This window comes from Scyliorhinus canicula, chromosome 4 (assembly GCF_902713615.1).
Source record: "Scyliorhinus canicula chromosome 4, sScyCan1.1, whole genome shotgun sequence".
Taxonomy (NCBI): domain Eukaryota; kingdom Metazoa; phylum Chordata; class Chondrichthyes; order Carcharhiniformes; family Scyliorhinidae; genus Scyliorhinus; species Scyliorhinus canicula.
This window is the reverse complement of record NC_052149.1, coordinates 152,254,133-152,275,701: the sequence shown is the minus strand read 5'-3', so window position 1 is coordinate 152,275,701 and position 21,569 is coordinate 152,254,133. Positions and strand designations below refer to the sequence as shown.

Here is a 21,569-nt window from a genome sequence, read left to right as displayed (position 1 = left end):
ACGTTATAACAACCAGATCATCTGGTTTGGTATGTTCGCTGAGGGGTGAACATTTATCAAAGTGCCGGAACAAACTTCCATATTTTTCTTTGACATGGTGCCATGGGATCTTTCATATTTACCAAGGGAAGACAGATGTGTCGACACTTTACACCTCATCCAAAAGACTGCACCTCTGACAAATCCACTAAGTACACAGAGTGGAATTGTAGCCCTCCACTGCCCTCCAACTTACCAAAACTACCAGGGTAGATCTGGTTTTAGCAGCTGGAGATCGGAGAGCTGGCAAACAGTTTACTCTCAGAAGCTGTGTCAGTCCTTAAAATACTTTAAGGAGCTTACAGGCGTCCAATTTTATGTAATTTTAAAATCCGGAGATCAGTTTCCCAGAACTCGGGAAACCCGGCAGATAAAAGGAGGCTCAAAGGGCCATGTCAGTGAGGTAAGTGCCTTCTCAGCACTGCTTATAGACAAGGCGGAACAAGAATGTTTCTTCGAGCCCAACAGGCCAACAAGTAAATTGGCACCGTCTCCCCCTCGTGATTGTCTAAACCCCCTGTGATCTGTCCAATTTCCCGCTTGTCATCTGTCCGGCTTCTCCCTCACTGTGATTACTCCAACTTCACATCCCCTACCCTCACTGCGATCTGCCCAACTCCCACCCTGTGATTTATCTGATACCCTCCCGATGACCCTGTTCCTCATGGTCATTTACCACTTCCGATAACAGATGGCCAGGTGCGGCCTGGTTCCTCAGGCCTGCATGACAGCCAGCCTTCAGTCTGTCTGGCTGCATGTGGGAAACAGCCTTTTAAAAAAAAATCAAAGTCAAGAAATGTTTTAAAACTTCTTTAAATTCAGTCCTTCTGTTAAATTGGGCTGGACATCCAGGAAATCTGATTGTTTCAGGTTTCCCTGCTGCTAAACACCCCACCTCGCTCCCCCCTACCAAACACTAATACCACTATTCTGAGATGCTGTTAAATTTTAATTCTTGCAGGTCGGAGTTGGTTATGACGCACCTGATTGAAATGTAGATATAGTTATGGTGCTGTAACCCAGCTGAACGCCATCGTGTACCATTTTGCGGTGAGCTGATGGTTTATACAGCACCAGCTGAATGCAAACTGAGGCACCGAGAACCTCCATGTTATAAAATGGTAATAATTTACACGCCCTTCCTCCACAGACTCAAGAGCTGGAGTCTCGTCTGAATGAATCTGCATTGCAGAAGGAATTGGGTACACTACATAGACAATTGGAGATGATTGAGGAGGAGAGACGGGAGTCAGAACAACGGGTACAGGAGGTGGAGGAGAGGAACTGTGAGCTGGAAGAGCAAGGTGTGAACTGAATGTAAAGAAGGAATGAGTTTCCATTCATATAGAGTCTCAACCACAGTGTGTCCCAAAGTGCATTTCAGCCAAGGAAGTACTTTTTCCAAGTGTACGCAATGTTGTAATGTAGGAAATGGGGCAGACACATTATCCGGAATTTCCCAGCTCTTGCCACCTGCAAGATCTTCCGTTCCCATCAAAGGCAATGAACAATTGAATTGCTTGCTATGTCCGGCGCAGGGAATCTGCCAGGGCAGGGCTGGAAAATTCTTGCCATTGTTTATGGCGATATCCCTGATTAAAGAACTGCACGTTCTCCCTATGGCTGCATGGGTTTCCTCCGGGTGCTCCCGTTTCCTCCCACAAGTCCCGAAAGATGTGCCATTAGGTGAATTGGACATTCTGAATTCTCCCTCTGTGTACCCGAACAGGCGCCGGAATGTGGCGGCTGGGGGCTTTTCAAAGTAACTTCATTGCAGTGTAAGCCTACTTGTGACAAAAAAGATTATTATTATTACAAGTAACTGTGAAACGTTTTCTGATTGCAGAGTATCAGTGAAGCTTGGGCATTATTCGGACTGCAAATAAGCAAAAACTGTACAACTGTACAATTCTGCTTGTGACATTAACAGTGGATACAGATGCTCTCCTGACTGGCTTCCTATCTTCTGCCTTCCGTTTAACTTCACTTATCCAAACATCTACTGCCCATATTCTAACTTGTATTGAATCCCATTCATCCATCACCCCTGTGTTCGTTGACACCAGTTGGCTCCCAGTCCTGAGGTGCCTCAATTTCAAATTCTCTATGGCCATCCAGCCACTTCCCCCCATATCTCTATAAACTCCACCAGCCCTAAGAACTCATCATTCCTTCAGTTCTGGTCTCTTTATCATTCTCAATTTTAATTGCTCCACCACTGACGGGCGTTTCTTCAGCTGCTTAAGCCCTAAGCTCTTTTTAAATCTCACGGCCTCTTCAGTTCTTGCTTCTTTAGGATAAAATCTACCTCTTTGAGCAAGCTTTTGGTCACTATCCTAATACCTTATTATGTGATTTGGTGTCAATTTTTGTTTGGTGACACTCCTATGAAGCACCTTGGGACACTTATGTCAAAGGTGCTATATAAATGAACGTTGTTCTTGGTGGAGCACAATTTCTTCTTCCAGTTCCAGATGGAACGGCTACACTTAGCTTGATATAACATCTTTTTTTTGATGAGATCCACTTTTCAGAATGAAATTACTGCACACAAAGAGCAGCGGGAATTATTCCGGGCACTAAAGTACATCTTGTCATATTTTCGCAGTGAAAGACTTAAAGGAGAAGATAAAATTTCAAGTGATTGAATCCGCTCCCGCCACAGCTCCACCTCCACCCCCTCCGCCAACTCCACCCCCACCTCCTCCTCCCCCTCCTCCACCCCCTCCTCCCCCTCCCCCTCCACTTCCATCAACACGTTGCAACCCAATTAGGTACGTACCCAGAATCCACCACAGGTTAGCTGTGAGAAGGAGGTTGAAGGAGCAGACTCTTGGTCTATTGGATGAGGGCGTAGGGGACTGAAACTAGGGGGAGATGGGGGGTTCAGAGTGAGGGTACGGACAGTAGCAGGGGAAAGATTAGCTTGGTGGAAAAGTGTGGAATGGGAAACAATTAAAGTAGCTGAATGGGTGCTCATCATCTCAATGACAAGATCCATAAATTCCTCACACTTACGGTGAGGGATGATGATGAAGAGTAGAGGGGACAGCGGCGTAAGAAGCTACCGGAGCAAAGGTGCCTGGGGTTATCTTTGCCACTAAGTTGAAGCTCGAGTATTGAGAGGACATGGAGAGCGAGGTCCAGCTGAGCTTAATGTGATCAATTCAGATATGGCGGACAGGTGGCTAAACTAGTTGTGAGTTATTTCACGTCTTTGTGTCTTGGACTCAAGACAGCAAAGATGTGCACAATATCACAGGAATTACAGAGCTGGAAGATAGCAATGGTTTTGTTGGGAATTAAAGCATCTGAGGAATGAGGGCGAGTAGAACAAATCAGCAGCTGCAGAGGTATTGTGGCAAACGGAGGACCAATGACTTTGCTGTCGGGAGTTTAGAAAGTTTTGATTGTGGCTGTGAAGAGGTGATTTGTTTTGTCTCTGTTGGGACTCACATTGTATCTCTTACAGTTCCCTCATTGCTATAGTACGGAGATCGTCCAAGAACTCCAAGACACAACCGAAGCCTGAAGCTACCAACAGTAAGTAATCAGCCACACGTTATGTCAGAAGTAGGCCTCAATACTCATCAACATCACAGATATGGGGTGGGATTCTCCGATCCCGTGTCGCCCCCCCCGGACGATTCTCCGTGCTCGACGGGCCGAGTGCCCGCCGAGTGCCGCCAGCGTCGTTCACGTGTGGCCCGACCCGGCGGGACCTCGCCGTTCTGGCTGCGGGGACCGTCCTGGTTGGGGGGGGGGGGGCAATCCGATTCCGGGGGGGGGGGTCTACGGTGGCCAGTCCTGCAATCGGGGGCTTCTATTGGCGGCAGGCTAATTCAAGGGGGGGCCTATGTTCCTCTGCGCTGGGCCCCTGTAGGTCTCCACCATGTTGCGTGGGGGCCGGTGCGGAGACGGCAACCCACGCGCATGCACAGACTTCCGCCGGCCGTGGTGCGCATGCACGGACCCGCCCCGGCCGTGGTGCGCTTTCACAAACCCGTGCCAGCAGTGCTGGGGACCGTTTCGGCAGCTGGAGCTGTGTGACGCGCTGGCCCTCTGTGGGTTGGGGGATCGCTGCTCCTAGCGGCCAGATGACGCCGTCGTTGCCGTCAACACTCTGCCGCTAAAACGGAGAATCCCGCCCATGGTCTGTTGGGATGATGTTTTCAGCATCTTTCCAACAGAGAAGACAACCCGCACACCGACCCAATTTTAGTTCCCATTGACTTTAGGCAGGTTCAGTTAAAATTGGCCCCAAACATGTGGGCTGTAATATTTGCTTGTCAGGCAAGTGTACTGGGCAGGCCCGGAATTGGGCGCAAAAGTGCTTCTGGCCACGTTCGGCTCCAGAGCACAATTCAAGCTGGCTGACCAATGAGCAGGCAGCCAATGTGAAACACACGCCGGGAAAGGCTAAGTGCTGCTGGGGAGGGCGGAAAGAGAGTGGGCACCAAGAAAGGGGACAGTGCAGTCTGAACATCTAATGTGCTCCCTCAGGGGAACTGCCTCTGCGGAACTGTCTGACAGAGCTGCAGACCTGTGAAAAATAAATAGCAACAGAAAAACTATGCAAGGAGTGTCTGGTCAGCACATTCAAACATAAACTTCAGTCCCCAGGCAACCTTTTCAATTTTATTTCAGCCCTGACTCCTGCTATGGAACGAAGTTGAAGCTAAAATGTAACGGCCAGCTTACCGATCGGGCCATCTGCTAACCATAAAAGCAGAAGGGCCACATAAAATTGGGTTCAATTGGCCCTTTTATAGGCTAAATTGCCTGCGTGATTGTCGATGAGCTTCAGACCCTCGCGCGTGTCCACTAATTGAAATATTGTTCACGTGCATGATGACGTTGAATTGCGCGCACAATGACTTCTCATGCAATTTCATGCACTTCTGGGTTGGCCTCGGGCCCACCCGAGCAACCTGCAATTCAAGCCATAAACTAAATTTGCTATGGTTTGACTTGCAGCTGCTCCCCTCTGCAGAGTTTTACTCCTTGCAAGAAATATTAAAAAGCCAGCCAAAACCCTATGAGGTTTGCAAGCTGAACATGAGCCCTTTCTCCTCCTTGTGAATATAATAAGAACCAATCAAGCTGAGCTCTCCTCAGTTGCAGTTTTGTTTCAATAGATCTGAAGTGGCAAGAAAAATTCTGTGGATGCGTAATTAAAATCCAGGAGGTCCCAGTCTAAGGAAGGAGACATTCACACACATTTCGCTGCTGGAGGAGAAGGAATCTGGGTATCTCACTATTACAGGTTCCACTACTGGAGTGCAGTTGCTGATGATCCCTGGTTCAGTGTGGTTTTGAGTAAGATTACTGTTATATTCTCTCTCTCTCTCATTTGCTGCAGACCAGACTGGGATTGATGATGTGAAAGTGAAAGCTGTGAATGAAATGATGGAACGGATAAAGCACGGTGTCATGTTGCGGCCGGTGGCCCAGGTTGCGAAGGTGAGATCCCTGAAAGTTTGGTTTATATTTTCCCCCCCACCATCCAGACCACTATTTCTTTTAATATAAATTTAAAGTATCTAATTCCTTTTTTCCAATTAAGGGGCAATTTAGCGTGTCCAATCCACCTACTCTGCACATCTTTGGGTTGTGGGGGCAAAACCCACACAAACACGGGGAGAATGTGTGCAAACTCCACATGGACAGTGACCCAGAGCCGGGATCGAACCTGGGACCTCGGCGCCGTGAGGCAGCATTGCTAACCACTACGCCACCATGCTGCCCCCAGACCACTATTTTGAGGATCACTCTTTTCAATTGTGAAGATACAATATTTCCCTGTGGGGTGGAATTTTCCGATTGTTTGCTGACGGCAGAATTCTCTGCTCCCGCTGGCAGCGCACCCTCGACTGTGGGTTTCCTGGCGGCAAGGGTAACTTCAATGAGAAATCCCATTGACAAGTGGCGGGAGTGGAGAATCAGTGCACCAAAATCTCTTGCCTCACTAGCAGCGGTGGCTGGGGGATTCCACAACGGAGAACCATGTCCATAGTCTAGTTCCCACTGAGATTGGCTGAATATGCTTCACACGGGGCAAAACGCAGAGGAGACATCTACACTCTTTGCCTTGGCTGTGATCCACTTCAAGTGTCCGCCATCATTGAGATCATGCCAATGTTCCAATGCTCTGTTAGATCACATATGCCAATGTGGCAAAAAAAAAACTGAACAAAACAAAAAGTTGACATAACCTCCTCATGATGTGGAGATGCCGGCGTTGGACTGGGGTGAGCACAGTAAGAAGTCTTACAACACAAGGTTAAAGTCCAACAGGTTTGTTTCAAACACGAGCTTTCGGAGCACTGCTCCTTCCTCAGGTGAATCTTTCATTCACCTGAGGAAGGAGCTGTGCTCTGAAAGCTAGTGTTTGAAACAAACCTGTTGGACTTTAACCTTGTGTTGTAAGACTTCTTACTATGATAACCTCCTCAAGCAACTGAACTATCTACATCCTCCTAATGACAAGTGAACATTAGTACTGAAGTCCAATGCACAGTTTTATCATGTTTTGATAAATAGATCCAAAATTCAATTAATTTGATCGTAGAAGACAGAAAAATTAAATAATGTTAGGAATCTATTGACAGGGGTTCAGAGGAGAACAAATCACCCTCCCTCGTCCTATCCCATCCAGTAAATAGCCCCAGTATTTAGATGCTACTTGGTGTATTTTTTAAAAAGAAATTTGGATGCTGGATCACTGTTCAGCAACCACGCTGACCATATATTTTTGAAATAGTGAACAGCTAAAAAGCAAAAGAGATGCAAACTAAACATTTGAATGAATAAAGTGTGCACATTTGATTATTTTTCTTCTTTTTGACTGAATGTTGAAGAATTGATAATTGAACACAGATATCGGGTGGGATTCTTTCATCGGGCGGCTAAGTGCCGATGCCGGAGTAAAAATGGGAGTGTTTTACTCTGGCGTCAGCGCCCGTTCCGGGACCCCATTTTGCGGCCCACAGGGGGCTAGGACGATGCTGCAGCACCAAATTCTGCCCACAGTCTGGGATTTTCCAGTCCCATTGTGGCGGGACCTGTTGCTGGAGATTTGGCAGCCCAGGTAAAAGTCTTTCGGCAGGACCATTTGATACCCAGCGATGGGCGGGGCCAGAAAAATCCCACCCATTGAGGTGGTAGTAGTCCTGTCTGAACCAGCTACACCTGCTCCACTCTAATCTGATCAAAGGGCTGGAACACATGGGATTACGTCAATCTGGCTGATCAGATTGTGATGTTACAATGCACCTTGCCCGAGGCAACTATAGTCAAGATGGAAAGAATATTGTTAAGCCAAAGACTCTTCCATCTTTGCTCTTCTACTAGTGATTGAAAGGATTGTCTGACAGTCTACTGAAAGAAAACACGGTAAAGCATGTGGAAGTGTACGATTCATTCTGCCCAATAATGGCTTGTAGCTACTGGAATTGGAAGGCCATAGGCCTGCTCTCAGCAACCGTTAATGGCTGCTCCTTCCAAACGGAGGGGAAAACGCACCCTTCACTGCCTGTTTTTTTCCCCCTGTGCTGATCAAAGTCAGAAATTATTTATTGTCAGGACTCCAAGTTTTACAACTTTGTACATCAATAGCAGATCTCCCAGGGAATTTCTTGCAGTATGTTAAAGGACACGGTGTTCCATAACAAACTCTGCCTATTATTCTCTGCCCAAATTCAGCATGTGTTCCACTTCCCTTTAAAACCAGAAGATCAAATTGGTATAACTGGAACATTCTTGGGTCAATTTGAAGCCAATTGCTGGTGGTGCGAGAAGTATGGGTGTAAATGAGCAGCTGCTTGTAGGTCCAGGCCACCTTCTGATGAGGAGAGATCAATTATATAAATTGGTGAGGGAAACGATGAGGTGTATTCAATTTGCATCTTTCAGTTTTGCTTTGCAACTTTGTTTTATTGTTTGAAATTGTCCTCGGGGAGAAGGTAGGAACAGATGTTTGCGTGGCATTTCTTTTGATTGAACAAATGGGACAAGTGTATCTCTCTCCATTTCTAATATTGTAGCTGTTGGTGACACCAATGGGCCACAATGCTGGTCAGGAACCAACCTGAATTACGTTTATTTTCATAGCATTAGTCAAAATATAATGGCTGGTCAAGCAAGTGTGAGCTTTAGCACCCAGTAAATGGCATTAGAAAACAATCAGTCACAAATTGCATGCACAATATTAGTAATGAAGATGTTAGCTTGTTTCCCATTTTATTTTCTTGAGTTCTTCTGGTGCAAATGCTGGAAAATACATTGTGTAACATACTCCTGCTATTTGCATCACATTAGCTTACACCCACCCATATAAGGGTGGGCATATTCTACATTCGTCTGTCAGTACAGTCACAAAATCTAATGGGCATCAGGAGCTGGTGGAATGGCTCCCCAGACACTTTTCTGACCCGACCAGCTTGGATTCTGCTGGGAAGCCGACATAGCATCAGCAAACAAGGACAGGTTAGCAAACCTTGGAAGAGAGGACCTCCTGAGTGTGTATCAGATATCACCTGGGACTCTAAAGGTTGACTCTAAGCACTGTTGCCAAGTTAAACCATGACTACAGTACAGGTGACGACAGATACAAAATTGGTTAAAATAAGGCAAGGTTAATGTCAGGAAATGTCTTTGTGGAGTTTCTGGGTATGATATTGGAGGTAAAGACTCAAGTCATACAAGAGGTAGCTGGATACCTCGATGGACGTTACCAAAGGTTTCTATGGAACAATGAGTTTGGTGGGCTGAATAATCCTGTATTTAATTAATCTGTATTTTTAAAAATAAATTTAGAGTACCCAATTCATTTTTCCAATCAAGGGGCAATCACGGGGCAATTTAGCATGGCCAATCTACCTAGCCTGCACATCTTTGGGTTGTGGGGGCGAAACCCACACAAACACGGGGAGAATGTGCAAATTCCACATGGACAGTGACCCAAAGCCGGGATCGAACCTGGGACCTCGGCGCCGTGAGGCAGCAGGGCTAATCCATTGTGCCACCGTGCTGCCCTTTTATTTAATTTTTATGATTTTTCCGTAAATATTAATATGGTTGGTTTTCAACTTTGACTCCTGGACAGTGTGTTACTGTAGATGATATTTTATGAGGCGTTACACTTATAGTCTCTTTCTCTCCTTGCCTTCCTTGCTGGCTGCTCGGTGGTTTCCATTCTGAAGAGGAAAGTTAGTAACAAGGTAGGACTTCTCTTCTTCTCTCACCCCCCCTCCCCCACCACCCCCGCTACTCCTCACTGTCACTCACGCATGTTTTGGAAGCTCCTCTTAAAGGTGTACAACAGAAGTCACAAATTAAAGGGATTGTTTGGTATCCTTTTTCGCTTCGTGTGAGGTGATAGGTTTTGGGAGGACTAACAAGGCAATGAACAGTGGAATGCTAGGAAGTACAAAGGGCCAGAGGGACCTTGGGATGCATGTCCATAGGTCCCTGACGGCAGATGAAAGGGTATATAAGTTGCTTTAAAAGGCATAACCGAGACTTGCCTTTATTAGCCAAAGCATAGAATATAAAGTGGAGATGCCAGCGTTGGACTGCGGTGGGCACAGTAAGAAGTCTTACAGTACCAGGTAATACCCAACAGGTTTATTTGGAATCACTAGTTTTCGGAGCGCAGCTCTTTCATCAGGTGAGTCAGGTCATCAGGTAGAGGGGTTACGATGGAGCTGTGTAAAACACTCTTTAGGCCACGGCTAGAGTACTGTGCGCAATTCTGGTTGCCATACTATAGGAAGGATGTGATTGCACTGGAAAGGGTGCAGAGGCGATATTGCCGGGGCTGGAATATTTTCAGCTATGAAGAGAGGCTGGTTAGGCTGGGGTTGTTTGCCTTCGAGCAGAGAAGGTTGAGGGGGGATTGAGGTGTACAAAATAGGGTAGAAAAGGTGGGAAGCATCACAGCACTTAAGAAGCATTTAGATGAGCACTTAAAACACCACGGGCGGGATTCTCCGACACCCTGCCAGGTCGGAGAATCCCCGGGGAACGGCGTGAATCCCGCCCCGCCGCTCCAATGCCAGCTGCCGTATTCTCCGGGGCCGGTTTTCAGGCGGGGGCGGGTTTAGGCTGCGCTGGTCTGGGGCCGTTGGCAGCGCCACCCCCCCCCCCCCCCCCCCCCACCGGCAATTCTCTAGGCCCCGATGGGCCGAGCGGCCATCGTTTCCTGGGCAGTCCCACCGGCGTGGATTGGACCTGGTCCCACACAGCGGGACCTGGCTTGTAGGCCGGCTAGGTGAGTCCTCGGGGGGGCGCAGGGGGATCCAGCCCCGGGGGGACCCCCACGGTGGCCTGGCACGCGATCGGGGCCCACCCATCTGCGGGCGGGCCAGTGCCGTGGGGGCACTCTTTCCTTCCGCGCCGGCCTCTGTAGGGCTCCGCCGTGGCCAACGCAGAGAAGAACCCCCCCTGCGCATGCGCAGGAACACGCCTGCCAGTCTGCGGATGCGCGGAAACCATGCCGGCGGTACTACGCATGCGCCAACTCACGCCGGCCCTTGGGCGCCGGTTGGCACAGCGCCAACCCCTCTGGCACCAGCCTAGCCCCTGGAAGTGCGGTGGATTCCGCAAGTTGCGGTCGCTCCGATGCCGGTGAGGTTCACGCCACTCTGGGCGCCGGTGTCGGGCCATCCGGCCAGTTGCGGGAGATTCCTGCCCCACAGCGTAGTAGGCTGCGGATCAAGAGCTGGAAGATGGTATTATAATAGATAGGTGCTTAATGGCTGGCACAAACACGATGGGCCGAAAGGCCTCTTTTTGTGCTGTAAAATGCTCTGACTCTAAGGGGGGGGAACGCTTGTGCGGTGTTTCTTTAACATAAAATTTACATTATAAATAACACATTGTAGCATGCCAGAAATTGTTTGAACATCAGTCACCCAAGGAATGAATTACACGCCCAGACTTTGCCTGCTCTCATTGAAATGTCTCCTTTGCTGTTATCTGAGACATGAGAAGACAGTTTGTGGTCCATCTGTACCTCAGAAGTGGAATAGCACTGATGCCACTTGCCTGATTCTGCACTCCTGTGATTTCTGATTGCTCTGTTCCAAAAGGATATTTTTCCCTTTCCTTTCCCCGTCCATCCCCAGCTCTGAGCTGGTTTAGCTCAGTGGGCTAGACAGCTGGTTTGTGCTGCAGAACAAGGCCAGCAGCGCGGGTTCAATTCCCGTACCAGCTGAGAATCCTGAACAGGCGCCGGAATGTGGCGCCTGGGGGCTTTTCACAGTAACTTCATTGCAGTGTTGTTAGCCTACTTGTGACAATAAAAAAACATTATTATTATTAAGATGGTCATCCTTGGTGTATAATTCCACGGCACTGACTGCCCTCTTCTATTCTTTTTTTAAAAATAGGTTTAGAGTACCCAATTCATTTTTTCCAATTAAGGGGCACTCCATCTACCATGCACATCTTTGGGCTGAGGGGGGCGAAACCCACGCAAACACGGGGAGAATGTGCAAACTCCACACGGACAGTGACCCGGAGCCGGGATCGAACCTGGGATCTCGGTGCTGTGAGACAGTAGTGCTAACCACTGTGCCAACGTGCTGCCTCCGCCCTCTTCTATTCATTCAAGGGGTCATTCTTCTTGTTTTGAGTCTAGACTAGAGAGCGGCAGTGGGTAATTCAAACATATAGGGGGAATCACAGCTCAATACAAGTGCTGCTCTCACATCACACCCAAGGCTGTCTTTTCCCAGCAGATGTAACAGGCAGCACGGTAGCATGGTGGTTAGCATAAATGCTTCACAGCTCCAGGGTCCCATGTTCGATTCCCGGCTGGGTCACTGTCTGTGCGGAGTCTGCACGTCCTCCCCGTGTGTGCGTGGGTTTCCTCCGGGTGCTCCGGTTTCCTCCCACAGTCCAAAGATGTGTGGGTTAGGTGGATTGGCCATGATAAATTGCCCGTAGTGTCCTAAAAAGTAAGGTTAAGGGGGGGGGGGGGTTGTTGGGTTACGGGTATAGGGTGGATACGTGGGTTTGAGTAGGGTGATCATTGCTCGGCACAACATTGAGGGCCGAAGGACCTGTGCTGTACTGTTCTATGTTCTATGTATGGGAACTCTGGCTGATTCAGCCCCCTTGCCAGCCACAATGAACCCAGAGGATTTGGATCAATCTTTGGCCACTCTGCTCTATTTAGCTCAGTGCCCTTACCGTCTGTCCCATTAGGGGAGCCTATTGTCATCAGTTTTTTAATTAATTACTTATTAGTATGAATAATTTTAAATTGAAAGTGTGTCTTAGTATCCAACATTATGTGATGCCGATTCTCTCCCTTCATTTGAGGTGACAAGTTGCCATCTTCAAAATCCTCTTGGGGAGAATAAAGTATCTAATTTGCGTCCAATCCCTATTCCTTTGACAAGAGAGTCTGGGAGCTGGTAGAAATATTGTGCTAACATTTGAGGCATGATCTCCTGTGACTTGGTGTGAACTCCAACTGCGCAGATACCCTGAGGAGATGATCACTTGTGCCAGACCAACTTGGGCTCAGCTGCCTTGACAACCTCCAGGCGCAGCGATGGCAGTCGAGCTGCTTTGCAGGCTCGGCTGCCGCCTTAAGGATGGTCTGCCCTTAATGTGAATCAATTGAGGGAATAAAACCTTGACGTCGCTCTTACTTTGCTATTGTTTCTATGGTTATGCGAGCTCCAATATATGTATTTAAAAAATTAGGGCCAGATTGGTCAGAAGAGACCATAGTCGTGAATATCTAAAATTAGCGATCACTGCATCTTTGAGTACGTGATACATCTGAGCAATCTTTCCCTGTTGCTGGATCATTACCGGACTGTTTTTTTAAAGAAAGTTAATATTCAGCAACCTTTTCCAAGTAATAATTACGTAAACCTGATGTTGAGAATTATTTAATTCACGGGCTGTGGGTGTTTCTGGCAAGACACAACGTTTATTGTCCATGCCTAAATCACCCACCAGTTTGCTCGGCCATTTCAGAGGGCAGTTAAGAATCTGGAGGTCTGGAGTCACATGTAGGCCACACCGGGGAAGGATGGCAGATTCCTCCCCTAAATGAAAATCGCTTATTGTCACAAGTAGGCTTCAAATGAAGTTACTGTGAAAAGCCCCTAGTCGCCACATTCCAGCGCCTGTTCGGGGAGGCTGTTACGGGAATTGAACTGTGCTGCTGGCCTGCCTTGGTCTGCTTTCAAAGCCAGCGATTTAGCCCTGTGCTAAACAGCCTCAGGATATTAGCCTAAAGGACATTAGTGAACGAGAACTAACAATCCCCTAGTTTCAAGATCAACATTACTGAGAGGAACCTTTTATTTCTGGTGCATTTAACTCAATTTAAATTCCCCAGATGCCCAGTGGTGGGATTTGAACTCACACATCTGGGCGGGGTTCTGTGATCCTGAGGCTAAGTGTTGACGCCATCGAGAAAGGCCATTGTGTTTCTCGACAGCGTCAACAAGGCCTCAGGATCAGCAATTCTGGCCCCTACAGGGGACCAGCACGGCACTGGAGCGATTCATGCCGCTCCAGCTGCTGATCCCGGTGCAAACTGGGCGCCGCGGGATCCGTGCATTTGCAATGGCACCGGCACCAACGCGCGCATGCGCAGTGGCTTCCTTCAACGTGCCGGCCCCAACGCAACATGGCGCAGGACTACAGGGGCCGGCGCGGAAGAAAGGAGGCCGCCAGCCTGAGAGGCCGGCCCGCTGATCAGTGGGCCCCGAACGCGGGCTAGGCCACATTGGAAGCCCCCCTCCCCCCCAGAGTCAGAAACCCCCCCACAGGCCGCCCCGACCCTTCTACGCCAAGTTCCCGCCGGCTGAGAGCACGGATGGCGCTGGCAGGACTCGACAGCCGTTTGGCCCATCCCAGGCCGAGAATCGGCGGGCTAGCCTCGTAGACTGGCCCCCAACCAGTGCCACGCCAACCATGCCACCGCCAATGGTGTGCCAGCATCGGGGCGGCGTGGCACGATTCATGCCGGTCGCAGATATTCTCCGGCCCAGCCCCAAGCCCCCGAATCATGAATCCAGGTTTATTGGGTTAGTAACATCTCTGGACTAATGGCATAACCACTAGTGAAGGGCTACCCAAACAACAGTTACCGTATTTCAAAGTCATTTGCCATATTTGAAGCTTTCAGATGCTTCTGGGTGCTGCTGCAGTAAATGTAATTCTTCCTTAATGTGTGCGGGGGGGGGGAGGGGGGGGGGGGTGTTGTTGAGGGAGGTCGGGGGACATCTTAGGTCACAAAACAGGCCCACTGGATTTCACTCGAGCCCTGCTAGATGTCACTCAGGCCCTGCTGGATTTCACTCAAGCCCTGCTTGATTTCACTCAGGCCCTGCTGGATTTCACAGGCCCTGCTGGATTTCACTCAGGCCCTGCTAGATGTCACTCAGGCCCTGCTGGATTTCACTCAGGCCCTGCTAGATGTCACTCAGGCCCTGCTAGATGTCACTCAGGCCCTGCTGGATTTCACTCAAGCCCTGCTTGATTTCACTCAGGCCCCGCTGGATTTCACAGGCCCTGCTGGATTTCACTCAGGCCCTGCTGGATTTCCTCAGGCCCTGGTGGATTTCCTCAGGCCCTGCTGGATTTCACTCAGGCGCTGCTGGATTTCACTCAGGCCCTGCTGAATTTCCTCAGGCCCTGCTGGATTTCCTCAGGCCCCGCTGTATTTCACTCAGGCCCTGCTGGATTTCACTCAGGCCCTGCTGGATTTCACTCAGGCCCTGCCAGATTTCACTCAGGCCCTGCTGAATTTAATACAAAGACCCAATTACTATTTTTTAACTCTGCATCCCTGCACTCAGCCAGGCAAACTGAGAGGTGGCTTATTAATTCCAATGATTTTATGTTGAGGAAGAATGAGTCTGAAGCTAGACCATACCTTAAAACAGCTTTATTTCCAGTTCACTGAAGTCACAGGACACGATTCTCAGGCCTCGTTACACTCTTGCTCAGGCGAAACGAGGCTGGGAGAGGCCAAAAACGAGAACCGCGCCAGGCGCCAAACAGTTTGTGATGCAACCGGCCCGCTCCTGTAGGCAAAATCGAGTTCTCACCACTTAAGCCCCATTTCCATACAATTAACGGGAGCCCAACCCTTATCCAACGGCCTCCCGACATTCAGCAACCTCCCCAGCAAGTGCTCACGCAAAGCTCAACATGGAGCTTCTGAAAAACATGAAACTGGCGGAAGGGCTTCTGTGGGCAGCCGAGGAGGTGAGTAGAGATCTTTGCTCACAGACAAAGAGCCCAGGTGGTGCTAGGATTGCCACCCCTGTGCTCGGTGGGGATGGGGGACCCACGCCTGGAGGGGGGGGGGGCCTCCGCAGGGGTGGGTTACCAAAAGAGGGTGGGGGGAGGGAGGCAACCTGGGGGGGCAACCGCTAACGGCACCATCATACCCCTGGATCATGTGTACTCATTCCTGGAGCAACCCTTGTCCCTGCCCTTCTGCCCCACCGACCACCCAAAACCCCAGGGCTACCGAGGCCTCTGGCCATATGGCTGAAGGCTATTGCTAATAGGGAATTGGCAGTCATGGTTAAGTGAGCACAACCCTGGCAGCACGGTGGCCTAGTGGTTAGCACAACTGCCTCACGGCGCTGAGGTCCCAGGTTCGATCCCGGCTCTGGGTCACTGTCCGTGTGGAGTTTGCACATTCTCCCCGTGTCTGCGTGGGTTTCGTCCCCACAACCCAAAAATGTGCAGAGTAGGTGGATTGGCCACGCTAAATTGCCCCTTAATTGGAAAAAATAATTGGGTAATCTAAATTTTTTTAAAAAGTGAGCACAACCCAAGTGGATTCTCGTGGGTGGGTGGGCAATGTGAGAGTCATTGCCCAGCATCCCAATGACACCCTAATGCCTGGACACTGTGCCTGAACACTGCGGGAGGCAACACCACACATGCAACAGCCACCATCCAAACACCCAGGGTTGGGACACAGCTCTAGGGATATGCCCACAGCCAGAGGGTGGGTAGGTGCCATGGGGAGGCGGAGATGCCTGGAGAGATGGGCCAAGGATTTGGATGTTGGCCCAACATCCGCATTGCAGAAGAAAGTGACAGCCATCATACTGGTGGTGCACAAGGGTGTTTAATGTGTAATACAAGTCTCCACTCTCCCGATAGTGCCGTCCCCAGCCTCCAACTGCACAGCCTATCCCCCTGCCCTCAGTGATCCTCAACGTGCAGCGTGGTAGCAAAGTGATTAGCACAGTTGCTTCACAGCTCCAGGGTCCCAGGTTCGATTCCTGGTTTGGGTGACTATCTGTGTGGAGTCTGCACGTTCTCGTGTCTGCATGGGTTTCCTCCGGGTGCTCCGGTTTCCTCCCACAGTCCAAAGATGTGCAGGTTAGGTGGATTGGCCATGCTAAATTGCTCTTAGTGTCCAAAAAGGTGAGGTGGAGTGGGGCTACTGAGTTATGGGGATAGGGTGGAAGTATGGGCTTGGGTAGGGTGCTCTTTCCAAGGGCCGGTGCAGACTCAATAAGCCAAAGGCCTCCTTCTGCACTGTAAATTCTATGATTCTATGTGCCTTGCCCTCCTAGCTCTACCACTACCTTTAGGTGTACCACTACGTTTAGGCGGCACATGCACTGCCGTGCCGCCCTGTCCTGTGTGCTGACTTTGAGACACAGCGTCCAGGGGGGAGCTGGTGGCCACTGTCGCCACTCCATGGGACGGATCTGGGCTGCAACTCAGCACCCCCTCCTCCCACTCGGTGCCCACAGAGCCCTGGGGTTCACCTTGAGACAGAGGGGCAGCTGGTTCGAGCCCCGGCTGCCCCTGCATCATCTGGCTCTGCCAGCCCTGGCAGTTCACCATGGTCTGCACCATTGTGTCAACGCCCTCGGTGATGCTTCTCAGTGACTGGGACATACCCTGCAGTGCGTCGTCAATGCCCACCTGCGACTGGGACAAGCTCCACAGCACCTCGGCCATTCCCATCTGAGAGTTAGACACGTCCCGCAGAAACACATCAAGGTCAGCCTGGTACTAGGCGACATCCCCCAGTGAGACAGACATTCTGCCAAGATGCTCAGCCATGGCCGTCACCGACTGTGCCACACCTTGGACACCTTCACTAATGATGCTGACGTTGTGCACCAGGCTCTCCACTGCCGTCGCCACCTTCGCAGTGTTGGTTTAAGTGCCACTCATTGCCGGCACCATCTCCTGCACCCGTAGCCTCTGGGATACCTCCAAGTGGCTATGGATTTGCTGGAGTGGTGCTGACATCTCCCTCTGAATGTCCCAGCTGCTCCCTATCATCTCCAACAGCTCTGGGTAACTCTATACCAATGGCTCAGCATCAGGCTGGGACCCAGCTGGGTCCTGGGATCCAGCAGCCTTCCGACTGCTGTCTAGCCTGGGCATTCCAGCCTCTACCTGATGTGCATCAGCAACAGTGTGGTGCTCACCAGATTGTACCCCCAAAGCATGTCCACTGACATGTCCCACCGAGGTGCGTGTATCTGCACTGATGGAGGGTGGGGATGACAGCTCTGTCACGACTATAATGGTTGCACCCTCAGAGCTCTCCTCCAAGGTAGCCTCCTGGGAGGCGGGAGAGGGTGCCTCCCGGAATTGGCCGGCGCCGTCGGCTGGAGGACATGCGGGAGAATGGACATGTGGTCAGTGGGAGGGATGGGTCAATCAGTAAGGCAATAACAACTCCCGTTTGACAGGTCCTCCAGGTGGAGCCCAGTGGTTTCTCACCTCTGCAGCGTCCGCCAGCCTCCGAATTGGTGACTGATCTGTCCTTGGCTACCCCAGTCACCTCCAGGGCTCGCTCCTCGAAGGAGGTGAGGATTCTTAAGTCGGGCACCCTCCGCCAGTCTGGGTCCTCTGCCGACTATTATGGAAGAGCTTTTCTTGAGGAGACATAGAGGGCATCATTAGCCACACGTGTGGTTCACAGTGGTGGGAAGGGGGGATGTGAAGGGATGGTTGGGGGGAGGCGGTTGAAAGGGGAGGGGGTGGATGGAGAGTTGGAGATAGCATGGAGAGCTGGGGTGTGGATGCGCCCATTGGGGGCGGGGGGGGGGGGGGGGGGGGGGGGAGGTGCCATTGGTGAGTTCTCACTCTTGCTGCCTGCTATATCGGCATTGGAGGCCAGTCCCCCTGGTCACACTCCCGGTGCTCACAGCTGCCGCCACCTCGTCCCAGGCAGCACTGGCTCACCCTCCGGGACCCTTGTGGGAACGAGACATCCATCCTGGCCTCCACTGCGTCTACGAGCTCCCCAGGTCAGTGTCCCCGAATCTTGGGGCTGGTCTCCTCGACGCCATTGTTGTGAGCTGGCTGGGGTTGGCTGAACAAGTGCTGCTCGACCTTGTTAGCGGGGGATGGGGGGGGGTGGGGGGGGGGGCGATTGCAGACCCGGCGAATTGGCTGGTTAGCCTTTATTTGTGGAGAAAAGCCTGTTTCACCTTGTTGAGTGGACCAATCAACGTTAAATAACGTTACCAGCCTCGCTTGTGCCGGGAAGCTCACGGCAATTCCTGCTCGCTACCACACTTAGAAACCTTTCCGGAAAATTGCGCCCACAGACTCTCTCAAGTCTTTGCAGACGCCTAGAGTGAACTGGTTTGTGCAAGATTCACTACTAATCCTTCCTCAATTGGGGGGACAGTTGTGATTAATTCCCAACTTAAAGTATGTATTCTATTGCAGCACAAATTCAACATCAACATGAGGCTGCAATATGGGAGAGGGAGGTCAGAGTGTTTGGGGTGCTCTGTTCACCAGGGCAGGGGCTATGCAGGGATTCTTCTGCTCAATGAGCGGTTAGCAGGGTGTCAACCAGGGTAGAGCACTCCTGCCTCTCCTTGTCCACAAGCAGTGTTTGAACAGTATTTCTTCCATGCAGCAGTGCTCACCTCTCTTTAGCTTCTGGGTTTTATGCGGCCAGCCAGTTTTCAAGCTGGAACAGAGGAAAACTATTTCGGCGCACAGCCTGTTTAAAACATTGAAAATGAGGGACCCGCCTCCTTAGACCATGTTGACCACCTGTCTCCACTCCTGCCTGCACTAAAGCTGAAGTAGACAGGTTGGTTTTGGGATCACAGTTTCTGAAAATCTGTTTTTGGGGTTAAAATTCTCCTACTGGGTTTATAAGATGAAATGATGGAGTTGACCAGCCAGCAATGGTAAATTATATTCTCTTTTTAAAAAACTAATTTGTCAGGGGGCTGGGAAAACGAGCTGTAGTCCAAAAGCCAGTGTTGAGAGTAGTGAGGTACTGAGGAGGGTATCAAGGTCGCAGGAGTGTACCGGTAGACAGAAAGGTGGGTTGAAGTGTGTCTACTTCAATGCAAGGAGCATCCGGAATAAGGTAGGTGAACTTGGAGCGTGGATTGGTACTTGGGACTACAATGTTGAGGCCATTACGGAGACATGGTTAGAACAGGGACAGGAATGGTTGTTGGAAGTACCGGGGTACAGATGTTTCAGTAAGAGTAGGGAAGGTGGTAAAAGAGGTGGAGGAGTAGTATTGTTAATCAAGGATAGTTTAACATCTGCAGAAAGGCAGTTTGAAGGGGATCTGCCTACTGAGGTAATATGGGCCGAAGTTAGAAACAGGAAAGGAGCGTGAACATTGTTAGGAGTTTTCTATAGGCCTCCAAATAGTAATAGAGATGCGGAGGAAGAAATTGCAAAACAGATTATGGATAGGTGTAGAGGTCTCAGGGTAGTTGTCATGGGTGACTTTAACTTTCCAAATATTGATTGGAACCTCTATAGGTCGAACAGTTTGGATGGGGCAGTTTTTGTACAGTGTGTGCAGGAGGGTTTCCTGACACAATATGTCGATAGGCCGACAAGAGGGGGGGGGGGCCACATTGGATTTGGTACTGGGTAATGAACCGGGCCAAATGTTAGATTTGTTTGTGGGAGAGCACTTTGGAGATAGTGACCACAGTTCGGTATCTTTCACTATTGCAATGGAGAGGGATAAGGCCATACGGCAGGGCAAGGTTTATAATTGGGGGAGGGGTAATTATGATGCGATTAGGCAAGAATTAGGGAGCATAAGATGGGAACAGAAACTGTCAGGGAAAGGCACAAATGAAAAGTGGAGCTTGTTCAATGAACAAATACTGCGTGTCCTTGATAGGTATGTCCCGGTCAGGCAGGGAGGAAATGGCCGTGTAAGGGAACCATGGTTCACAAAAGAGATTGAATGTCTTGTCAAGAGGAAAAAGGAAGAGTATGTAAGGATGAGAAAACAAGGTTCAGTTGGGTCGCTTGAGGGTTACAAGGTAGCAAGGAATGAGCTAAAAAAGGGGCTTAGGAGAGCTAGGAGGGGGCATGAGAAGTCCTTGGCGGGTTGGATCAAGGAAAACCCCAAGGCTTTTTACTCTTATGTGAGAAATAAAAGAATGACCAGGGTGTGGGTAGGGCCGGTCAAGGATAATAGTGGGAACTTGTGCATGGAGTCAGAAGAAATAGGAGAGGTGTTGAATGAATACTTTTCTTCGGTGCTCACCAAGGAGAGGGGCCATGTTTTTGAGGATGAGACAGCGGGTAGGCTGGGGGAGGTAGATGATCTGAAGAAGGATGTATTAGCAATTTTGAAAAACCTGAGGATCGACAAGTCCCCTGGGCTAGATGGGATATATCCAAGGATTCTTTGGGAGGCAAGGGATGAGATTGCAGAGCCTTTGGCTTTGATCTTTGGGTCCTCACTGTCCACGGGGATAGTGCCAGAGGACTGGAGAGTGGTGAATGTTGTTCCTCTGTTCAAGAAAGGGAATAGGAATGACCCTGGTAATTATAGGCCAGTTAGTCTTACTTCGGTGGTCGGTAAGTTAATGGAAAAGGTCTTGAAGGATAGGATATATGGCCATGTGGAAAGATGCAGTTTAATCCGGGATAGTCAACACGGATTCATGAAGGGTAAGTCTTGCCTCACAAATTTGATTGAATTCTTTGAGGAGGTAACTAAGATGAAGGTAGAGCAGTTGATGTCATATACATGGATTTTAGTAAGGCGTTTGATAAGGTTCCCCATGGTCGGCTCATGAAGAAAGTAAGGAGGTGTGGGATAGAGGGAAATTTGACCAATTGGATAAGTAACTGGCTATCACATAGAAGACAGAGAGTGGTGGTGGATGGAAAATTTTCAGACTGGAGACTAGTTACCAGCGGTGTACCACAGGGATCAGTGCTGGGTCCTCTGCTATTTGTGATTTTCATCAATGACTTGGAGGAGGGGGCTGAAGGGTGGGTCAGTAAATTTGCTGATGACACCAAGTTGGTGGAGTAGTGGATGAGGTGGAGGGCTGTTGTAGGCTGCAAAGAGACATTGATAGGATGCAGAGCTGTGCCGAAAAATGGCAGATGGAGTTTAACCCTGATAAGTGCGAGGTGATTCATTTTGGTAGAAAAAAATTGAATGCGGATTACATGGTCAACGGCAGGGTTCTGAGGAATGTGGAGGAACAGAGAGATCTTGGGTTCATGTCCATAGATCTCTGAAGGTTGCCACTCAA

At 49.9% G+C, this 21,569-nt stretch overlaps 1 protein-coding gene across 1 annotated transcript in view; it reads left to right on the top strand.

Moving 5' to 3' along the window:
- Window positions 1-21,569, top strand: part of shtn3 (shootin 3) — a 150,460-nt gene that overhangs the window by 112,006 nt on the left and 16,885 nt on the right. Inside the window, exons 9-13 of the mRNA XM_038795366.1 lie at window positions 1,190-1,343; window positions 2,648-2,813; window positions 3,512-3,582; window positions 5,402-5,502; window positions 9,243-9,260. Of these exons, the coding sequence (XP_038651294.1) occupies window positions 1,190-1,343; window positions 2,648-2,813; window positions 3,512-3,582; window positions 5,402-5,502; window positions 9,243-9,260 (510 nt within the window). The remainder of the gene's footprint in view (window positions 1-1,189; window positions 1,344-2,647; window positions 2,814-3,511; window positions 3,583-5,401; window positions 5,503-9,242; window positions 9,261-21,569) is intronic.